The 23,940-nt window shown below is 45.0% G+C and overlaps 1 protein-coding gene across 1 annotated transcript in view; it reads right to left on the bottom strand.

The window, feature by feature from the left end:
• Positions 1-949: 949 nt before the first annotated feature.
• Positions 950-23,940, bottom strand: part of SLC38A5 (solute carrier family 38 member 5) — a 67,199-nt gene continuing 44,208 nt past the window's right edge. Inside the window, exons 9-16 of the mRNA XM_063119501.1 lie at positions 22,530-22,588; positions 22,191-22,301; positions 19,889-19,968; positions 19,289-19,389; positions 14,968-15,092; positions 13,976-14,120; positions 10,721-10,824; positions 950-6,860 (exon numbers count right to left, since the gene is read on the bottom strand). Of these exons, the coding sequence (XP_062975571.1) occupies positions 6,756-6,860; positions 10,721-10,824; positions 13,976-14,120; positions 14,968-15,092; positions 19,289-19,389; positions 19,889-19,968; positions 22,191-22,301; positions 22,530-22,588 (830 nt within the window). The 3' untranslated portion in view covers positions 950-6,755. The remainder of the gene's footprint in view (positions 6,861-10,720; positions 10,825-13,975; positions 14,121-14,967; positions 15,093-19,288; positions 19,390-19,888; positions 19,969-22,190; positions 22,302-22,529; positions 22,589-23,940) is intronic.

Here is a 23,940-nt window from a genome sequence, read left to right as displayed (position 1 = left end):
TTTTTCCCTGCAAATGCCCTGACTTCAGGGCTGTTTACCTTCGGTTGGGCGTACTTATGGTTTCAGAGCCCTGCTAGGGGAAGCAATTGTAAGGGAGAATCAGTGGATGAAGAAGGAATAAGCAACACCCCCCCACCCCCACTGATTGTCCCCTGCAATCCGGCATTTGCCTTACAAGGAAAACGTCTGGGTTGGGAAAGACTAATGATAACCCTGAAGTCTGCAGATAAGGGGGGGGGGGAGAGAAACACAAGGGGGGAGGGAAATCCCAAACCATCTCATAATAATTTGGTAATACAGAATGCTGTGGGGTGGGGGACAACAATCGAGTGCAAGGAGGAATAAAATGGAGTGGCTCGAAAGGAAGAGGCACATAAACATACAGAAAAGGATAGAAAGTACCGCCACATTGTGTGTATAGATCATTTTGTGCTTCAAATTGAGAAGTTATTTTAAGATGTCTCCACAAAAGGAACAGAGAACTGCCCATGGAAAGTGATGGAGGCATTCAAGATTCTAATGTAGCTGGGATTGGGGCAGCAATGTATACATCCCAGCCCACCCCAGAGAAAAGGCCCAATGTGGGGGTAGTCAAAACAGGTCAAAGAGCACTAAGTGTGCTCAGCCTACATGAGATGCCGACTGACTTGTGGGGTGGTGGAACAAAACCAGCAGGAGTGAGAATCGTAACAGAAACACTCCACACTGGAATAAGCTCGCTTGTCAATTTCTAATATAAATTGTGAAAGAGATAGCACAAAAATAATGTACTCTTACCCACACTTTTTTTTACAATGGATGTTTCAATGAACGTGTGTGTTAATGTATAAATGAGCAAATGTGTGCATATACAATAACTGCCATTTCTCAATTTTGCAAACCATTTTGTAAGACAGTATACCTGAAAACAAGTATTAAAGCCACTAAAAATAAATAACACCATAAGACATTCTAATGAAGATCTTTATTGAATTCCAAAATTATACAAATACTGTGTCCTTACATCAATTTCACATTTTGAAGCTGTGTTCCCTCCTCCCTCAAATCTGAACCCCACCCCTCCCCCAAAGCAGAATCTGAGCTCTTGACACTATATGAAATATCATCCTGAGGTTTTCAGAGAATGAAATAGAGAAAAAGACAGGAGAAAATCAAGAGTCGTATGGGAAATACGTGTTGTAATGAGATATGCATACTATTTTGGGAAAAGAAATAAAGATGTGGACCTGAGTGGCCAGACAAGAGAGAGGGGCCAGTTTGTCTCATATGGCTATTGTACAAATGGACCCTGCATCCTGGCCATTGGCTCAGTGGTGGATGTTCTCAGCTAGAAGCCCTAACTATGCTTCAAGGTACTTCTTCAGTTATAGCCTAACTAGGCCAGGAGCAAGTCAGGTTGTATTTGCTATGTAACTACAATATGCTAAGTGTCTTCTCTGGCCATTTCAAAATGTAAGATGCAGAAGAGGACAGAGCTCTAACTTTACTAGTTGTGCAGAACAAAAAAAAATCCCCTCTTGCACACAAAGCCCTGTCCTCTTTTGCATCTGGCCAAGCAGTGGACTCAAAAAGATGCAACAGTGGACTCAAAAAGATGCCCAGGGATGGTGAAAGACAGAAGCAGTTCATGAGTAAGGCAGAGGAGGCAGCATGGCTAATGCTGACACTCAAAAGCAGCAATGGCATGGTTTTGAAGAGATGAGGGACATACCTCCAACTTGTCCAATGGAGTCAGGTAGGTTATGTTGTGTGAAGAAGCTGGTCCTCCTCAGAGTGAGATAGAGGGCAAGCAGCAGAACTACCATCCATTTCAGGGGAGTATGACACCTTGATGGAAAACTTCCACTTCAATGTCAGCATTTTTGTAGCTTCCACTTTAAAGCTCAGCATACAGACTAGTAAACATGACATTAGGAGATCTGGTACTAAAGCAAGAAATGTGTATTCTACCAGCCAAACAGGTCCACATATGGAGGTTATCTTGCAATATTACATACAAATAAGGTAGGTAGAAGCAACCTGTGCACATAGAAAACCCCAGCACAAATTGGAAGCATGATCAGAACAGAATCCTGAGCTAGCGCACTCATGTACCAAAGGCTATCTCAAAGAAAACATCCACTGAGATTTCTCCATGAGCAATTCCTATGGCAAGACCTGTGACAATTAGATTTCTACTTACAAAGAATATCCCCCAGGGACCCTCACTTTTCAGGAGGGTTATTGTGGGCACTGAATGCTCCATAAAGTAATTTAGGCTGTAATTCTATGCACACTTACTTGGGTGTAAGTCCCATTGAAACAAATGGAGCTTACATCTAAGTAGACGTGCCTAAGATTGCACTATTAATCTGAGGATGGTGACCTTCTGAGTATTAGGGCCTCTTGTACCTTTGATAGAACACATTTCAGCAGGCACACCTCTTCAAATTCCTACAGTATTGAAACCTTGCAAGTAGCTGCTGTTGCAACATCTCTCTTGGCAAGGCATAGGAACCCTAACTTTGAGGTTAGCAGTCTCAGATTTAAGCTGGTGCTTGCATCTGTAAGCTCTTTGGGGCAGGGATCTGGGTTTTGCTTATGATTTTCAGTGTACACTGATGGTGCTATCAGGTGAAGAAGAATAAGTAATAAATCAGGCAATATATGTCATGCTCACATATTCCTAATGCATCCCCCAGCCCCACCCAAATTTTCCTGACTATACAAGTAGAGAAAAGTTGTGATGCACATTATGTTATGGTATCAGTTGGAGAATGTGCAACTCTACTGAAAATGAACCCAGATCATTCAGGTAAACCACCAATAATCTCAGTTTCCTTTCTGCCTAGCCAAAAAAAAAAAAAAAAAAAGTTAAAAGGGGGGGAAAAAACATTGAGCTCCTAAGTGCTTTTAAAGATGAGCTGGACAAAACAAGAAATATAGCTCAATGAACTTAAAGCAGAAGTAATGCATGCCGTACCAATGGTTGATTATTAACGATTGAGGCAGGGTGATCAAAGGAGACTTTCCACTATGTAGTGTTTTCAAAGAAGCCTGGCAGCCTATGGTGGAATATGGTGACCACTGTCTCGGTAGTATACAGGGGGACATAGAGTACCCATCTTCAAATAGTTGAATGACAGTCACAGAGATGGTACAGCAAAATTAATTTCTGTTGTTCCAGAGGCTAGGATCCAAACCGACGGGTTGAAATTACTAGGAAGATTTCAACTAAGTATTAGGAAGAACTTCTTGATGGCACAAGCTGTTCAACAGTGGCATGGGCTGCCTTGGAAGGAGGGCTCACCTTCATTAGAGGCTTTCCAGCAGCTGCTGCATGGCTGCCTATCACGGATGCTGTAGCACTGGAGTTCCTGCATTGGCAGGGGCTTAGAGTAGATGTCCTTTGAGGTCCCTTCCAACTCTGCATAAAGTCAGGGTAGGCAACCTGGTGCCCTCCATATGTTTTGGACTGCAACTCCCATGAGTCCCAGCCACCATGGCCAGTAATCAGGGAGTTAGCATTGTAGCCCAAAACATCTGGAGCACAATGCCTACCCTGGTCTAAGCAACAACAAGGCATGAGCACCCTTTACTTTGACAGTGGCAATGGCACTGCTCAAAGGAATGCTTAACATCTGGAGAAATGTAGGTGATGCTGATGCGATAGTAATGATGATATTACGGGGACATACAATGAAGTCAGGAATGGTTTCTGACCTCTGTGTAAGGAAAGGCCATGCGGGTGTGGTAGGAGGGGAGGAAAGGACGAAAGCTGTAGAGGTGGAAAGGCACTGCAGGTGCGAAGGTTGCAAGCCTGCGAAATCCCTAGCAAAATCTTCTTTGTCAGACTGGCAGAAGAACCTTCTCAATAGAGAGGGATGGGAACCTGGCTCCCTGTCCATTGTTTCATTTTCACTTCGTCCCTCAACACCAGGGCCAGCATCAAAGGCAGGTATGGTTAGGCACCTGCCAAGGGTCCACACTATGGTAGGAGGTCTATTGATAAGAGCCCCCTAGATTTGCTCCTCCGCTTCCCACGGCAACCTGCTTGTTCACCTGCCCCTTGCTCTGGCCTAGACAACAGTGGGGGTGGAAAAAATAGAGTAGGAGGTGCCACTGCCTACTTGCTCACTGGCTCTCTAGCTGCCAAGCAAGCCTAGGGTGACCATATGAAAAGGAGGACAGGGCTCCTGTATCTTTAACAGTTGCATAGAAAAGGGAATTTCAGCAGGTGTCATTTGTATATATGGAGAACCTGGTGAAATTCCCTCTTCATCACCACAATTAAAGGTGCAGGAGCTATACTAGAGTGACCAGATTTAAAAGAGGGCAGGGCAACTGCAGCTTTTAACTGTTGTGACGAAGAGGAAATTTCACCAGGTTCCCCATATATACAAATGATACCTACTGAAATTTCCTTTTCAATACAACTGTTAAAGATACAGGAGCCCTGTCCTCCTTTTCATATGGTCACCCTAGCAATGATGAGAAAGGGGAGGAAGAGCAAGAGCAGCTGGTGAACATGGCGGTGACAAGGCCGACTTTACTGAGGGAAGGTCCCCATTAAGAGCCTCTTGCCCAAGGGCCCTCCAAAGCCTGGAGCCGGCACTGCTCAACATCCAACCCATAAAGTGGTAGAAAAGTGGCTTGAGATAGAAAATCCAAATATCATCCCTTTCCCTCCGACATGGCGGTGAATGTATGGTTTTAATAAATATTGACACTGATGGTTTGCTGCCTTTAATGATTTTGTCTGAGGAACGAGATGTCGCCTTGCCTAAATGAGGCCTCTAGCCTGAGCCAAGAGATAAACACTCAAGGAACTAGAGCAGACCACAGCCAAGAGCACTGCTGACATTTTGCGACCCAGTCTTTGGCCTTCAGAGGTAAACCCTGATACTTCATTGTGCACATATCAAAACCATGGACCCATTCAGAAGACACCTTTAACCATGATTTTAACCAAGGTGGTTAAGCCAGAAAGCTAGGCCATGTTCAGAAGACACCTTAAACCATGGCTTTAACCACAGCGAATAAGGCTTTTTGCTTTATTCACCATGGTTAAAGCCGTGGTTTAAGGTGTCTTCTGAACACAGTCTGGCTTTCTGGCTTAACTACTGTGGTTAAAGCCATGGTTTAAGGCATCTTCTGAACAGGGTCCATGCCTCTTAAAGCAGTTGGAAGAATAGAGCCCAGGCAATCTACAAGTGCGAAGGCTGCCCTACCCATCTTCTTCTTTCTCCCCAAAGAGTCAGATTTTCTACAGGCTAAAAAAAAGCCAGAAGGTGCACAGGGAGAACACTGGACTACACTTGTTGGATGACACCATCATGCAGATGGCCTGTGAACCATGAGTGAACCAAGTGTGGCTACTCCATAGTAGATGACTAGTATGGGAGTACCCATATAGCACAAACATCTCTCCTTAGTTTGCTTGCAATACCCTTCAGTCAAACGTTTTGATGTTTGCTCTACCTCAGCGTTGTTTAGAAAGCTTCCTGAACAAGCTCCTCAACTCAAGAGCTCTCAGAGAGCAAGTGATGGAAGCTCTGATTCAGATAGAACCTCCTAGAAGGTGTACAGTTGATGGCTGTGGTGCAGGGAGTTGTACTAAAGGGAAATCAACAAGTGGCCCTGTAGTGTAGGCAGAATTAACTTTTTCTGGATGGCCCCAGAAGAAATCTAGCATCACTCTGTGCTAGGACAGAACAACCAAACAAAGAGACATTTCTTACCCGCTACCCTGGAACCTTTGTTTTGAAGCCTCCTGTTGTAACCTATAAGAAGCCCATTCTGCCCCCATACTCCTGTGAAGGGAGCAAAGGAGTCCAGCTTTCTGGTTTTCCCACACACCCACTCTTCTTTCATCACCCTAAACGTCACCTGTGTCAGGGGAACGACTGTGTTGGCACCAGGATACTTATGTTGTAGTCTTTGGTCTGGTTGCCAGGCCCAAATTAAATACTAGCAAATAAATTAAGATTGTCCACTAGGGGGCGGTGTTGGTTTGGCCACCTCCACCTTGGGGCTGCTTTACAAGCCCAGGCATAAGTTGCAGCAGGCTGCAGAACAGACAAATGGATGAAGGCTGGGGCTCTGTCTCTACGGTAACAGAAAAAGCAGGGCCCGGCTTCCACGCTTTAACAACAATGTAAAGGGAGGCAGGAAACACTGCCAACCAGACAGCCAGGTATCCCTGCTACAATGACAAAAGAGGGAGGACTAACCAGAGATTATTTCCATAACGGCAAAAAACAAGTGCCCCCCCCCCCAACATTTTGAGAGCCAGTGCTGTCATCCTGGACCAAAAAAACCCCCACCCCAAACAAACAAAACTCCGCAGTTTTGCTGTGACACACAATGGTATCGTATTGCTAGGGAGGGGAAAAAAAGACCAGGAGCACTGTGCTGCTACCATAGGAGCCGAAAGCACATAAAAGGTCAATTGTCATAGCACCAAATCCGACAAATGAGTAGAGCTTGTCCCATGATGACAGGTACCCTTTTTTTTCTTTTTGGAAAAAGCTGTTTCACAGCCCTAGAGCCCAAAGAGGGCTGAGGAGAAGCCTCGGGGCTGACCCAGGTTACTTTGCATTGCCATGGCAACAAAGGGTGCCTTCTGATACTTCCCCATAGAGATGGGCAGGGATCGGAGGTGCCTCTCCAGGATGAGTGGAGGTAAACAGGAGGTGGTGATGCCGTTCCTGTGGCACTGAATGGTCCTCCCTGGTTAGAACCACCACTGTGTCTCTTGTGGGGGAAGGAGAGGGTTAATGTCCCACTCCGCTGCTCTTTCCTGTCGTTACCCAGTCTACAATGATAAAGCTGAGGCTCATCACCATGAAAATGAAGCCAAGGGCAGCAAAACAGGCAGCCTGTAAGAAAGGAAGAAGAAATCATAAACATGAGACACAGCTTTTAAAAAATCACCTTTCCTGTTTCTGTGGAGAAAGAGGGGGTGGTTGCTTGACATCCATGGGGAAGGAAAGAAGGGGTTCTTCCACTACTTGTCATGATCAAGCCCAGTCTCCCTGGTGTGGATGCCAAATCAGACTCAGGGTCTGAAGAAGACTAGCCAAGACTGGAAACAGGGAAGGAAATCCTCCAAGGCTCTCCAGGAGTCAAGGAGGAATCCTCCCAGGAGCTTATTGAACAGGAGGCCCAGGCTCAGAGATCGTCTTCCCCCTCCTCCCCATCCCTGGGAAGACAAGACTTTTTCGGAGGGGGAGGGAGCATTGGAATTGGCAGATCCCAGAGTCACTGTAGGGTCAAGCGGACGGAGGAGGTGGAGGCCGTCTGCTAGACTAGGCACTATATAAAAGTCTGTTGGCACCATGGGAAACTGTCCATTTAATTTCGTTAGGCTAATTAAGCTTAGAGGATAGCTCCTAGCATTCACACTCCCTTCAGGTGTGAAGAGGGGTCTATTTACTGAATAAAGATTTGTGGGTTGCATGGCAGAATGCTTTTATTGTCTCACATCTCGGCAGGAGGAATTGGAATGATGACCCTACTCGCGCAAAAGCATCACCCTCCACTACCTGCCTCCTTAGTTCTCTTTCATCTTGTATCCAGCCCTTGCTACCAACCACCACTTCTCAAGAATCCTCCCTTTCTACTCATATGCAAAAAGCTCTCCCCACCCCCACTGCTCACGTTGCTGTGATTCTTAAAAGTCTGAGGAAGCCCCCTAGCTCAGAGAGGCACAGGCAGTCCTCAAAATCAGCAGTGATTGTTGTACATTATTGCTAAAACGACCTTTTAAGTCAGACTTCCCCAACTCGGAGTTCTCCGGATATGCCGGATTACAACTGCCATCATCCCCACCAGCATGCCCAATGACTGGGGTGATGGAAGCTGCAGTTGTACACATTTGGAGGGTACCAAGTTCTGACCCTGTTCAGATGACATGCTAAGCGACGGTGGTTAAACATGTTGAGGTAAACATTATGGCTTAGCATGTCATGTGAACCATGACTTAGTGTGTCACGTGAACCATTCCTAACCATGGTGGCTACATAACCATGGCTTAAACATTTGCTGCAAAGGGGTTAGCAGTCTAACAATGGCTTAGTGTGTGGACAAGGCTCCACATCATTAATTCCTCTCTGTCCTCTGGATCATTTCCTTCTGCTTTTAAACATGCTACAGTCTCTCCCATTCTCAAAAAACCCACTCTTGATCGACTATCTCTGTCTAACTACCGACCTGTCTCTCTGTTGCCTCTTGTCTCAAAGATCCTGGAACGTGTGGTCTACTCTCGTTGTCTTGACTTTCTCTCTAGTAACTCTGCTCTGGATCCCTTTCAATCTGGATTCCGTCCTTTGCATTCCACTGAAACAGCCCTTACCAAGATCACCAATGATCTTCTTACTGCCAAGTCTAAAGGCCATTATTCCGTTCTTATTCTCCTTGATCTAACTGCAGCCTTTGACACGGTTGATCACGATCTTCTCTTAGATTCCCTCCATGACCTTGGACTCTGTGGCTCTGTCTATAACTGGTTCGCCTCCTATCTAGAGGGTAGCTCTTTCAGCGTGTCGGCTAACGGCAGCTCGTCCTCCTCTTTTCCCCTTTCAGTAAGGGTTCCGCAAGGCTCGGTGCTTGGCCCGTTGTTGTTTTCTTTATACATGCTGCCCTTGGGTAAGCTTATTCAATCTCATGGCCTCCAATATCACCTGTATGCCGATGATACACAATTATATCTCTCATCTCCGGAACTTTCTCCTGATGTTCACGATCGTATCTCGGCATGTCTTTCAGATATCTCAGCCTGGCTGCTTCATCGTCGTTTGAAACTTAATATGGCAAAAACTGAACTGCTTGTTTTTCCTCCTAAACCTGCTCCTCACCTCTCATTCTCTCTTACTGTCAACGATGTCACGCTTACTCCGGTCAAGGAAGCTCGTAGTCTTGGCTTTATATTTGATTCCTCGCTCTCCTTTATTCCTCATATTGAGGCAGTAGCTAAATCCTGTCGTTTCTTCCTGTATAATATTGCCAGGATTCGACCATTTTTGTCTGTCTCTTCTGCTAAGACTCTTGTTCACGCACTGGTTATCTCTCGGTTGGACTACTGCAACCTTCTTCTCTCTGGCCTTCCTTCGTCTCACATCAGTCCGCTGGTCTCTGTCCACCACTCTGCCGCCAAGATCATCTTCTTGGCCCGCCGCTCTGACCATGTCACTCCACTTCTGAAATCTCTTCATTGGCTTCCAATTCACTCCAGAATCCAATATAAACTTCTCCTGTTGACCTTCAAAGCTTTTCACGGTCTAGCTCCTGCCTATCTCTCCTCTCTCATCTCACACTATTGCCCCGCTCGTGCTCTCCGCTCCTCTGATGCCATGCTTCTCGCCTGCCCAAGGGCCTCTACTTCCCTTACTCGGCTTCGTCCTTTTTCTTCTGCTGCCCCTTACGCCTGGAAAGCTCTTCCAGAACACTTGAGAACTACAAACTCAATCACAGCTTTTAAAACTCAGCTAAAAACTTTTCTTTTCCCTATAGCTTTTAAACATTGAGTTTGTTCTGACCCTATACTGTCAGCTTCACCCTACCCGGTGCCTGTTTACACTTCCCTGTGCCTGTTTGCATTCTCTTTCCCTCCTTATTGTTTACTACAACTTTATTAGATTGTAAGCCTATGCGGCAGGGTCTTGCTATTTACTGTGTAATCTGTACAGCACCATGTACATTGATGGTGCTATATAAATAAATAAATAAATAAATTAATAATAATAATAATAATAATAATAATAATAATAATAATAATAATAATAACAGGCCCTCTGTTTTATGTCCTAGGAGGATATTGTCATGTCTAACTTTACTGCTCCTGTTTCAGGAGAAGGGGTTTCAGGTAATCAATCAGAATCAGCACCAGACACCAGCCAGACCGTACCAGTGGGGGAGGAAGCTCTCATGGGAGATTCTTCAGCTAGGAATCAGCCCACTCCAGAGCTTATCTCCTCAAGGCCAAATCCTACACCCTCAGAGGGAACGAGGGAGCTTCTGGCGGGGTGGGGGAGCATTCTTAAACACTAACTGATGGTAGAATCCGCCAGAAACTCAAACACACAGCATGTAAAGAGGCCGTGAGAAAGTCGGAGAGATTGCGTCAGAACCTACCACCGCACCAGGCCCTTTGAAGTACAGGCATTTGAGAAGTAACTTGTCTCTCTCTCTCTCTCTCTCTCTCTCTCTCTCTCTTCTTGAAGGGACAATTGTCTTGCTTAGTTTGCATAGTAATTGCTTAGGGCATCCTTACAAAGAGGTAGACTCTATTCAGGTTAAAGAGACGTTTGTTGCTTAATAAAAGCTTTGTAGATTACTTAGCAAGCCTCATCATTTGCCTCCCATTGAAAGTACGAGGGCTTGAGAGGGACATGACAGATATGGGCATCTTATAGACAAACCAGGGGTTTTCTAGGGACTAGATCTGACAGAGTCATGGACCAACAGATGTCTACTCCAGCCAAGATGAACCAAACAGGTCTCACCTTACGTCAGCTTGTTCTGTCCATGCATTTTCAGCCACGCTGACAGGGCTTCAAGAAATCCGGCCATCTACAGTTTTGTGTGGCCTCTCCTGCCACAGCTCACTATACCCTGTTCCTGACTGAAGTCCACCTTGGTTGCTTTTGGCCCTGGGTCTCCACTGAATCTCTTTCCCATTCTCCAACAGGCCTCCCGCACTGCGCAGCCCTATTTCCACCCACCTGCCGGCATTCAATACCTGTATTTTGGATCTGGACAGCAGTGGTTCTTTATCATTGGGGACAATACGGATGTAGAAAATGCTCGGAAGGATGAAGATGAGGCTGGGGGCTGACGTGGCTCCTAAGAAAAAGAGGAATAGGGAGTCAGGTGATGTGACATCTTCTTCATCCATGGCTATGAGGCAGAGCTGGGAACAGTTTGCTAGGGAACAAAATGGGAATGGTGACGCCAAGGATGTCTCTGCCTTGGCTTCAACTTGGTTTCCCCTTGCCCTTCCCTCTCTGCTCATGCTTGCTTTCCTTCTTTGCTTTTTCCCATTTTCAAAAGTACCCCCTGCCATTTTCTCTAGCCTTCCCTACTAAAGAGAGAGAAGGGGGGAGGGATGGAAAATTGCACGTTTATACTGGAGTGATTCTCATATTCCCATTTATGTGCCCCAAATTGTCCCAGATGTCAACCAACTTCTCTATCAGTAACACTGCAAGTTATAAATGAGAGCTGGTCATCTACCTTTAGGGAAAGGGCTGCAGCGCAGTGGCAGAGCACCTCATTTGCATGCAGAGGGTCCCAGGTTCAACCCCTGGAATCACCAGGTAGGGTTTGTCCGGAAAACTCTGGAGAATTGCTACCAGTCACTGCAGACGGCACACTGAGTGAGATGGACGGACTGGGTATAAAGCAGCTTCCTGTCACCGGCTGGTGGTTTTTGTAGCTGTGCTGCAGCTTAATGGCGGCTATTAATATCTGTTCAGATGTTTTATCTGACTAATTATCTGTATAATTAGCATTTATTTGTATATGCCTTATCATAAATGTTTGGGGTTAGTTTTTATGGCTCGCAGCCATGACAAAAGATATGAGACACATTTTTCTAGCTTGGGTCTATTTTTAAAATGTTGCATGCTCTCAAGGGGCTACGGCTGCCAGCGCCATAGCTCAGTTTTCTATCTTGGGAAGTTAGGGGTTAGGAGATACTCGAACGTAACAGCACTAAACCCTGAGCTGCTCAGGTGGCTATTTACAGATCCAATTGACTCAGTCCCTTCTCAGGCTGGACTTTGCTGAAATGTTCAGAATGTACGTGGAAACCCCCCATATGCTGCAGCCACCGTAAGGCAGCTTTAGTCCACTTTTGCACAACTAATTTGCTTACTTTCATTCTGGACTAAACTGTTTTTAACCCAACTTTATTTTATTTATTTATTGCATTTCTATACAATAAATACTCTGTATTTTAATTTTATATCAATTTTGCTGCGTGGTTTTTATTCTGGTTGTGCTTTTTATATTGTATTTTGTATTTGTGCTTTTAACCTGTTGGTTGTCTTACTATGGTTTTAATTTTTGTGAACCGCCCAGAGAGCTTCAGCTATTGGGCAGTATAGAAATGTAATAAATAAATGAATGAATAAATACCACCCAATAGCCGAAGCTCTCTGGGCAGTTTAGCTTCTGATAGTAGCAAGGAAACCCTTTAGAACTATTGTGGCAGATAGGTTGACTAGATTCCCCAATAGCTATCTGCTAAGCAGATACACGGCGGAGGTGGGGGGTGGGGGATGTTAGCAGAGTGGCCAACTTTTCAACTGTCCTAAGTAGCTATGTTTTGAATAGCAGCTTGTAAGTGACAAGGATTATCTTCATGTTCTAAAACAAGGGTGGGCAACCTCAGGCTGGGGGCCAAATCCAACTCCCATGGGGTCCCCCAGTAGATCTATTCTCCTGGCCTCTCCCCTAACCACCTATCATTTGGTTGTTTCTCATCTTTTGTGCAGTTCCCCCATCCCACCCCATTTTACAAGGCTGAAATGCCTCTCCTAAGGGCTTCGCTACTGGCAGTGAGAGCGTTAAGCTACAATATGCTGATAGATTTGGTATTTTGCTGGTGCTTCTTTTGCCTCGCCCAGCACTGGAATGCGGCCCCCGAAAGTTTCTCCGAAGCTGAATTCGGCCGTTGGGCTGAAAGAGGCTCCCCACTCCGACTCTAAAACCTTCCGTATTCCGCAGATCAATTTGCTGCTAATGGAATAACGTAGGCCAGGCCAAATGTGTGTTCATGAAATCCTGTTTCTTGTTTTTAAATGAAAAGGAACTTCCGAAAGCTGAGAATGAGTGGAAGTAGCAGGGAAGGTGGTGCTTAATGCCTTTCCTGCCGTCTGTTTTTCTGCTCAAAGTCTTCCCCACCAGCTGTCTAAATAGACATGCTTTTACTATTGCCGGAGGTGTCACAGGGAGGAGAGCAAAATCTGGAGCTGAGACGTAGCAGATGAGAAAGAGTTAACCTCCTCCTCCATCATACTGCTTAAATAACCCTCTTCCAAAATAGTTTTTCATCTTAAAAATATGGCGCTGGGGCTAAATTACAGGCACGGGTGTGTAATTTGGAATTGTGCAGTTTCCTCCCCAAGGAGGCCCACCTGGTGCCAACATTATCATTCATGTTTAGCACCAGGCAAAGACGTTTTTATTCTCCCAGGCTTTTAAATGTCATTTAATATGCTTTAATGTTATGAATATTTTGATATTGTATTTTATCGTGTAAAATGTTCTGGAAACTTTGCTGAATGGTGGCATTGACATTGCTTGAGTGTTTGTCTGAATGAATGAATGAATGAATTAGCCCCTTAGCAATCCTAGCTGCAGGGATCAGCCTGTGAGTTCTATATCCTGAGCAAAACTTCAGGCCAAATCTGCATTCTCTCAGGAGAGCTCTAAATACACCTAGTCAGTGTTCACTAACACCTCTAGAAATGTCCACCTCTCCCTCTCTGTGCATGTAGATTTCTGTGGAGACACTGCGCAAATCAGGGGTGCAGAACCTCAGGTCTGGAGGCAGAATTTGGCCCTCTTGGGATCTCCAGAAGGCCAAGCCCCCTCCTTTTCCCTTGTTTGGTGCTCAGCTTTTGTGCAGTTTCTCCTCATTCTGAAAGGTTAAAATGCCTCTCCTAAATCTTAAATTACTGGCAGTAAGAACTTTATACTAAAATATATGGGTGTTCTGGCTCTGCCCCTTTTGCCTTTGGCTCCGCCCAGAACCAGAATGTGCCCCCCCCTCGAGTGTTTCTCCAAAGTGAAATTTGGCCCTCGGGCTGAAAGAGGTTCTGCACCCCTGGTGTAAATCCTACTATAAAAGAATGGCATGCAAGTTCCTCGAAGTGGTTTGCTTGTGACATGCTCCCTCCATTGAACGAAGAAGCCAGGGCAACCTTTGTTCTGAGCTGCTCTGTTATGGTTTACCCTCAACATGGCAAGGGAAATGCCCCAGGCTTACCAATGACTCCAAAAATGTCCTTGATGTTTGGCACGAAGATGACGAGAAGGTTGACGGTGACCAGGAGGCAGCAGGCAATGGCGACGTGGCGCAGCCAGCTGAAGTCCTTCTTGTGGAACAGCAACTGGTGGATGGCCCTGCGGATCTGTAAGGGTTCGAGCATGTGAGCTGCATACATGCTGGTAAACAGATGCTCAGTGACACCACAGAGGGCCTCTCATCCACTGCTTAAATGCAGGTGCCTTTAGTGGCCCATTTATATATATGGAGATGTTGCTTTGCATCAGGGTATGAGGGCAGCTACCTAAAAGGAGACTCAAGCCCAGTGCTGAGACATGGTCCACCCCTTCCAAGTGCATCAGGCAGGGCTGGGGAACGATGCACAACAAGGACTCACTTGAATTGCTCGGGCTTCACTGGCCTTTTCTCTACACACACACACACACACACACACACACACCCGCCCACAAGAATCTGCAGGGGATAGGCTGGTCTACTTTACAGTGCTGTTGTAAGGATTACTGAGATAATGTATGTGAAGCTCTTTGGAGCGCTCTAAAGGGCTACAACGTTTGTTTGTAAGATGATGCCATATAATCTGACGTGGTGCTTTACAAAGAATGGGAGTACAGGTCTTTGCCCCACTGTCTAGAAACAGACAAAAGGGAAGCAATAAAGAAAGGAGAGGAAAATGAAAGCAGGAGTGAATAGCAGGAAAATATGCAATCAGTTCAGTTACGTGCCCTAAGGCTCAATGGGTTAAATATGAATGCTATGTATGATCACTGATCATGTCAAGCCCTTTCCATGGCCTTTGGGACCAGTTCCTGTTAGCTATGACCTCAGCAGGTCAATCCCACTCAGATGGGGTCACGAGGAGAAGGGAGGGAGGCAGAGAACTCCCATTTGCCTGGGACCCAACCACAGGCGCTTCAGGGGAACAGCCATTCAGCGCTGCAATGGGGGGAAACAGGGCAAAGGTCGTCGCTTACCGGGAACAGGACCACAGGCACCGTGAGTGTCACAGCCAGCAGCACAGCCAGCCGCACACAGAGGATGAGCTTGTCCATAGGGTCAACTCTGATGTAAGTGTGCAGCATCTCTGCTTCAACGCTCCCTGCCAGAAAGAAGAAGGGATCATAGAATCATAGAATAGCAGAGTTGGAAGGGGCCTATAAGGCCATAGAGTCCAACCCCCTGCTCAATGCAGGAATCCACCCTAAAGCATCCCTGACAGATGGCTGTCCAGCTGCTCCTTGAATGCCTCTACTGTGGGAGAGCCCACAACCTCCCTAGGTAACTGGTTCCATTGTCGTACTACTCTAACAGTCAGGAAGTTTTTCCTGATGTCCAGCTGGAATCTGGCTTCCTGTAACTTCAGCCCGTTATTCCGTGTCCTGCACTCTGGGAGGATCGAGAAGAGATCCTGGCCCTCCTGTGTGTGACAACCTTTTAAGGATTTGAAGAGTGCTATCATGTCTCCCCTCAATCTTCTCTTCTCCAGGCTAAACATGCCCAGTTCTTTCAGTCTCTCTTCATAGGGCTTTGTTTCCAGACCCCTGATCATCCTGGTTGCCCTCCTCTGAACACACTCCAGCTTGTCTGCGTCCTTCTTGAATTGTGGAGCCCAGAACTGGACGCAATACTCTAGATGAGGCCTAACCAGGGCCGAATAGAGAGGAACCAGTACCTCACGTAATTTGGAAGCCATACTTCTATTAATGCAGCCCAAAATAGCATTTGCCTTTCTTGCAGCCATATTGCACTGTTGGCTCATATTCAACTTGTGATCTACAACAATTACGAGATCCTTCTCGTTTGTAGTACTGCTGAGCCAAGTATCCCCCATCTTTTAACTGTGCATTTGGTTTCTATTTCCTAGATGTAGAACCTGGCATTTATCCCTATTAAATTTCATTCTGTCCAGGCAGTCAGAGAGATGGGGGATAGAAATAATGGGGAGAACCGAAACAGGAAGACTACTACTACTTCTTTTTTTACGCTTCCCTATTGACATTTCTGGACCACCCAATAGCCGAAGCTCTCTGAGTGGTTCGCAACAATTAAAACCACTAAACACAGCATAAAATACAGTATACATTTCAAAAGTTTAAAACTACTGTATAAAAGCGAAAGTTTTAAAACAACATCGGGACGGAGGTCTTTCAGATGTTGGTGTCAAGGCTGTAAGAGAACTTTATCCTCCGGGGCTTGTCTATACGGCTTGTTTAACCCGACCTAAATACGCATATTCGCGTTTCAGGACACATGACACAGCCGTTCATTCACCGCAGCGCCAGATTTTTTACCCGATGATGTGCATATTCGTAGTTGTGATTTACCGCGACTCTTGGATCACGTCCTAGTTTGCACTGCATTATGGTTCTTTGGGGGAGTTAAATCACCTTTTGACATGTAGGCGGAGTTTTGAGGGTAGGAGAACTTGATTGGCCGATTTCCCACCTATCGGCTGCCTCGTTCCTTCGCACTGTTTTTAGTTTGCGTTTTCTGATTCTGTGGAGCTTTGCAGAGAGAGGTTGTTAAAACAAAGAGGGGGGAACGGGCATTCTCCTCTGCTGTCTCATGCCTTCCCTCCCGTTCCCGGTTTGTCTGTTATATTAATCTGCGGAGCTCCACATATAAAATTTATAGTTTCCATCATCTCTACTCCATAGCATCTAATCTGCGTATATGTGTATATGCGCAAGTGCGCATTTATAAGTGCACTATAAAAAAAATTCAGGAAATAAATAGCTGTTGCTGCTGCAGTGTGACGCTCTTTACCTACATTCGAATCAACGAAAATTTAGTTTTATATTTAATGAGGAGCGATCCTGTTGTCGTATAGACGGGGGCCTGGACTAGAGACATGAGCAATGTCACGCGAATGGGATTTGGACTGAGCGCCACCTTTGGTCCAAGGATGGAACTGCAGGGAATCCAGCTAGCCATTACAGGAAGGGTGTTTATTCCAAACAGGCCAGAGCAGATCTTGGTCAATGGTGCAGCTAGGGCAAGACTTTGAGGCCCAAGCCCAGGGCCCCCACAGCCCTGGGGGTGGGCAAATGACCATCCAGAAGACAGGAGATGATGGGGTCAGTGGCCCACCAGAGATACCGTTGCTTACCACAGCACGCTTCTTATTTGTAAACATGTTAGAGTTAGGGGGGCAACTGGCTGAATATATGCAATGTTACAAATGTTCGTTTTATTATTTTTACTTTTAAAATAGATATTATCTGTTTGGCTGACAAAATGGTGCTTATTCTCAGCAAACGTGTTGAATTTCAGGGCAGCAGAATCCCAACTCCATTTTTATTCCTATATTCATGATGGTGACATGATTTAAGTACCATATTTCTTCGATTGTAAGACGCCATCGAATCTAAGGCGCACACTAATTTCAGTGCCACCAACAGGGAAAAAAAGCTTTGATTCGAAGAAAAAATAAATTTCTCCAATCAGCCAGCAAAGCAATTTTACAGTACATACACGCAGCGGAGGGGGAGAGGAACAGGGAGTGAGCGAGACACAGACACACACACGCGCGCGCACCCACACGCACACGCATAGAGGAAGGTTACATGAATGGGAAGCAGGAACCAATCGTCCCCTGCCTGGAAACGGACAGCCACACAATGGTCTGCACCATTCACACGGACGGGAGGAGGTGGGCGGGCGAGCCCAACCAGCGCTGCTCAGGTGATTCTTCCGCTTCCCATCTCCTTAACAGAGGCGAGGCCGAGCTCTTTGGAAGCTCGCTGGCCTGCCGGAGCTGGGGACCCTCCCAGCTGGCTCCCGGCGGCAACGTTTGAGATGCTCCGAGACGTTGCTCCTCTCCCCCCCCCGCTTCTCTCTCCACTCCCTTCTCTCTCGCTCGCTCTTCACCCCCTACCCTCTTTCCCCGCCTGTCCCGCTGCAGACTCAAAAAATGTAATTACAGTATTTCTTCGATTCTAAGGCGCCATCGAATCTAAGGCGCACCCAATTTTTGGAGCTGTTACTTTAGGGAAAAAAGTGTGTCTTAGAATCGAAGAAATACGGTAAGTTTAAAATGCAAAAATGCACATGCATTATTATTATTATTATTTTAAAAAACAGGGTTGGCAAAAAGGCTTCAGTTTTGCTAGAACGTATCAGGGCCGCAGAGGCTGTTTTGAAGCATGGCATGTTGGCAGAGGGAGAAGAGAAATATGAGTTGGGTGCTTCATAGCTGAAGCAATACACATGGCCTTTTAAGATAATTAAGGTCAGGGTCTAAAGTTACGTTGCTGCACTGCTAAAGTCATGTGTGGTGTAGTGGCTAGAGTGCTGGACTAGGAGTCGGGAGATCTGGGTTCTAGTCCCCACTCAGCCATGAAAACCCACTGGGTGTCTTTGGGCCGGTCACAGACTCTCAGCCCAACCCACCTCACAGGGTTGTTGTTGTGAGGACAAAATAGAAAGGAGGAGGATTATGTAGGCCACCTTGAGGTTCAACTCAGCTTTTGCACAGAAAAGAAGATGCAAATGCCAGGAGGCACAACCCGTTGCAACCCAATGCTTTGTGCATCCAATATAGTATGCAAAAGGTATATATACCCTATCAGGCCTGCATGGATGAACGTGAAAGTCATTGCGTACACTCCATACACATCATCATTCATACCATATCATTCCCTCCTCTCCAGAAAAATAATGAAACAACAACAGTCCTGCAAGTTTGAAACCAAAGCTGGCTAAACCCTCGCCCTGTCCCAATTCTTGGAGCAGTTTTTTTAAAAAACGGAATCCTATAAAAACGAGTAAGATGATAAAGAGGGCAGGGCTGGCTCAAGGTATTTTGCTGCCTGGAGTGAAAAACAGGCCTGGCAGTTGAATCTTACTTCAGTACTGATGACAAGGCTACACCACAGCTGAGGGGGCAGCAGCTAGCTTAGGGGAGACCCAGGACAATGTATCCAACTTTTTACTCTTTGGACAAAAGGTGAGGTATAAATATGATAGACCTTTCCCCCAAAATTTTCCCAGCAAGGATTTAGGAAATACTCCCCATTCTACCAGATGTACTCGTTTTAAAACAGAACGATTCTTGACTATTCTATGTCACCCGATGCTTTTCCTTCCTTATCTTCCTTTTCTGTCTTCTGCAAGTAAAAGACTAAGTACTACAAACAAGAAAGTAGTGTTGGCATAGGATTATGGGACCTTCTGGGTGAAGATAGTGAAGCATCGTATTTCTGGTATTTTGTTAACAAAGGTGTGTGTGTGTGTGTGTGTATGGAAAGGATTTCAGTTGCATCGTTAGCACCTACTGGGGGAATTATCCCTTACCGTAAAAGGTGAGGTAGCCAAAGATAGCAGTCAACAGGTACATGGAAAACATGGCCAGGATGGAGACATTTGCTACATTCTGCATCCGACGCTTTGAGGCCCTAAGGAAGACACAGACAGTTCACAAACCTACTCCTATATCCCACTTGGTTCCAGTCCCTTCATAAAGTGTGGCGGAAGGGGCAGGACCCAAGAATTTTGTCTTCTAATCCCTTGCTACTGTAACGACCACCAGGGCCGCACTCTCTTCCGAGTCCTTGTGGATTCATTTGGGAAACTTGGGGCACAGGCTGCATTCTTTTACTCCAGATCAATGACTCTGGGATCCACGCTACCCCCTTAGTCCTGTCTCAAGAAGATGGTCCTTGCTCCCCTGTGATATGCTTCTTTCATTACATCCTCCCACCTCCCTTGGTCATACAGCTGGAAGGGCGGCCAATGGATCATTTAGTCCATCCTTCCCCAACCTGGTTGCCTACCCTTAGAGGACCCTTTGCCACCTGCAGCGCCCCTCCCCCTTCCTTACAACTTTTTAATGCTTTGAAAACGAAGAGCACCTTTCCTGCTTTACTCTTTGTTGCAGGGCTTCAGTTTACTCACCTGCGTAGCTCGGTGTAAATGGGAAGCACCTCCGGATGGCAAACAAAGGCAAATGCCAGGATGGGGATGGCGTAAGCCGTCTGCAAAAGGAGAGGGTACGTCCATTCTCTGTTTTATAAATATCTGCAGTATTATTATCAGGGCTAGTAGCCATTGATAGCCTTCTCCTCCAGGAATTTATCCAACCCCCTTTTAAAGCCATCCAAATTAGTGGCTATCCCTACATCTTGTGGTAGTGAGTTCCATAGTTTAACTATGCACTGTGTGAAGAAGTACTTCTTTTTATTTGTCCTGGATCTCCCACCAATCAGCTTCATGGGATGACCAAGGGTTCTAGTATTTTGAGAGAGGGAGAAAAATGTCTCCCTATCCACTGTCTCCACACCATGCATAATTTTGCACACCTCTATCTTTTAAAATCATGATGGCACAGCATAAGAAGGAATGGCTTCCCACTCACAAACAGTTTTTTTTTCTTTTTCTTTGGTCTTATTGAAAGTTTGTCTCCTGTTGCCTCCAACAGGAGGGAAATTCGCCATGTCAGCTCCCTTGATCCACCTTTGACACACACTCTTTTTGCCCGAAAGTAGGTAATAATAATATCAAGAGATACAAATGCAGACATGATTAAGGAACTTGAAAAACAACTGCTGTTATGCTTATACTTCCAAAATGGACACTACATATTTACATATTTTTCTGCATTCCTTCCCCAAGTCCTTCCATTCAGTATGTTCTGACACTGGCGTATCATGTAGGACTTTGGCCATCCGGCTCTTTTACTATTGCTATGTTAGAACTATGCCAATTTTTGCCTATCGTTATAGAATGTATCTTTCTAAAGCAGAGGTGTTCAACCTCAAGCCTGTGGGTCAAGTCCAGCACACCCAGGAGTCCAATCCTCCCCTCCAGGGTTCTCCAGGTAACCACACCCCTTCTTCTGACCCCACCCCCTTTCCCCACAACCACCAATCATATGATGGTTTCCCAGTTTTTGTAGTTTTTCCCCCATTCTAAAAGACTGAAGTGCCTCTCCTAAACCTTCGGTACTGGCAGTAAGAACTTTAAAATACAATGTGGCGGTGTTGTGGGCACGACCCCTTCGGCCTTCAGCCCTGCCCACCACTGGAATATAGCTCCCCTGAAAGCTTCTCCCAAAATGAATTCAGCCCTCAGGCTGAAAGAGGTTCGACACCCTTGTTCTAAAGTGAGAAAGAGAAATTGCTACTCTATGCTATCAAATGCTTTTTGTCACATCCATGAACTTCACTATGGGGTTCTTCATTTATGACATTATATTTACTAATAATAGTGGGAGTTCTTCTGGTATTACCTGACAACAGCCCCCCTAATATGAAACTTGTTCCTGAAGAATATAGTACCAAATGGGTATAATTGTATATAATTGTCTTTTTTGCTAATTGTAAGCTGCTCCAAGAGCCTTTTTTTGGCTGAGGAGCAGGGTATAAACATGATAAATAAATAAAACATTCCAGTTGTCATTTTTTAATCCATTTGCCAATAACATAGGAAAAATGTTAGTCGTAGTTCAGCAAGGATATAGGTCTATACTATCTTGAAATGTTTTATGATTAAGAGTAATTCCAGCTTCATTCCAGGATGCTGGAATTTGATGCTTACACAAACATTCAGGAAATATATTAGTTAGAGGTTGGATTAGAATTCTTCATAGGTTTTAGAATACTTCAGAGGTCCTGGTGTTTTATTCAGGATGGTGTATTGCTTGGCATAACTGTCCATGTCACATTCTGTAGAGTCCATCTGGCAGCAATACAGCAAAGGGCCTTCTCTGTGGTGGCACCCTCCCTCTCTCTTCAATGACCTCCCTTCTGTGATACGTCAGGCACTAGCAATCATGTGCTTTTAAAGATTATTAAAATCTACTTTTATACTCTTGCTTTTCCTAACCATTACATTATCTAAATGCTGCTGGTTTTTTTAATGATGCATATTTTTTTGTAATATATTGTCAACTGCTATGAGATTTTCAAAATGGGAAACAATCTATTATTATTATTATTATTATTATTATTATTATTATTATTATTCCTCAGCTACTGGAACATTAAATATTCATCTGCATCTGACAATCTTGGATTGTGTGTGTAAATTTTGTACACACACACAAATTTAATATTGTCAACACTTGGGTTAACATTTTGATATAATTTCCCATAAAAATTTACAAGTTGAAGTATAAGCTCTGTATCTGATGCACCTTCATCTCACTCTGTAAGCTGTTAAACCTCCCCCAGAGGACTTCAGGAACTCTCATGCTAACCTGGGAGTTGACAGTGAAGACCTCAACATTGCAGGTTTCGGGTTCCACAGTGCTGTTGTTATCCACGGTGCTATTGAGGGGGCAGGCGATCTGGAATTTCTTGTAGATTACCTTTGTGATGGGAATGAAAAACTGGTGGTGAGTACCAAAAACTGGAAAAAGAAAATGGGGAGTGAATGGGGAGGTCAATGGATGAAGCAACTGAACCTGACATTTCCCCCCTTCTACACAAATATTAAAGGCCCAGGATACCCCTTTACTATTAAGTCTGGCAACTTATTTGGGAGGCACGAATAAGAAGAAACTTCTAGAGTTTCTAGAAATTCCCAGCCAACTCACCGAGATGAGAAAGAAAACCATACAGGTGAGCGAAAGTCCACTGGTATAACCAAGATAGCCTGTGAGGAGATGGAAGGGAAGAGAGCTTATACACAGAATACATGATAAAACAAAGAGATTCAGTAGCTGTCCTAGTTGAGGGATGGGTAGAAAGTAGATCTCTGGATGTTTCAGGCTCCATCTCTCAGCATTCCTGACTACTGGCAGGGGCTTCTGGGACCTGAGACATCTAGAAATCTACCTTCTGCCCACTCCTCTCCAAGGGCTCATCCAGACAGTTCTCAATTTGGGACAAGAAGTGCTGAAACAGGGGGGACCCTGATCCCTGGTTTGTGTCAAAAAAAGAAAAAAATCTGATCTGGGAGGGATCAGGGGAGTTGTTTTGCAGCCACCAGCGGTGGCAGTGTTAGCACTAAGAAAAGGCCACTTCAGGGCAGCCAATGTCCACCATTCCCCAAACGCTCCTAGAATGATACTGTGCGCTTGGCATAATTCTAGGGTCAGTCTAGGAAGGTGGGAATGGCTGCCAGCTCCTCAGGAGAAGCCGCAGGCAGCAGCAAAACAACCTCACACTCTGTACAAGGAAGGAACCCCCCCCCCCTTCAAATAGGTCTGGCCCCTCTCCATCCCTTTTTTTAAAAAATATTTTTATTATTGAAACAACAAACACAGATCAAAATCACTTAATACAAGATATTATAATACCTTACTATCATATATTCAATGTTAACCTATTAAACATAATATAATAAACATAACAGTGCTCCCCCCCACCTCGGGATCTCATTCTTGTTTCCAAAAACTCATAGTTTCATCTGTTGGTGGATCCCCCCTTCCTTTAGAAAATACAAACTCCAGGAACTTTTCCCATATACTCTCAAAATCATTCGTTTTTACTATGCCTCTTTTCATTTTTATATTACATGTCAATTTATCGTTTATAGCAATGTCCCACACTTCTTTATACCATTCTTCAATACAATAATCTCCTGTAATTTTCCAATTCCTAGTTACTATCAACCTCGCAGCTGTCAGCAGGTTCGTTATCAATTCTTTCATTTCTTTATTACATTTAAGATCATCATGCAGTGAGAGTAATGCAATCCTTGGTGTAACTTCTACTTTAAATCCCACAATCTGTTCAATCTCATAAAACACCATCTTCCATAACTTTTGCACATGTATATAATCCCACCACATATGTAAATACGTTCCCTTTTCTCCACAACCCCTCCAACAATCTGCTGAAAGCTGTTTATTAATCTTATTTAATCTAACCGGAGTTAAATACCACCTCCATACAAGTTTATAGTAATTCTCCTTTATTCTTACTGACATATTTCTCAACACTCTCTGTCTCCATAGTCCATCCCACCTCTGTTGTCCTATTTGTATCTTCAAATCAGTCTCC

Source organism: Elgaria multicarinata, chromosome 3, assembly GCF_023053635.1.
Source record: "Elgaria multicarinata webbii isolate HBS135686 ecotype San Diego chromosome 3, rElgMul1.1.pri, whole genome shotgun sequence".
NCBI lineage: Eukaryota > Metazoa > Chordata > Lepidosauria > Squamata > Anguidae > Elgaria > Elgaria multicarinata.
This window is presented reverse-complemented; position numbering and strand designations above follow the sequence as displayed.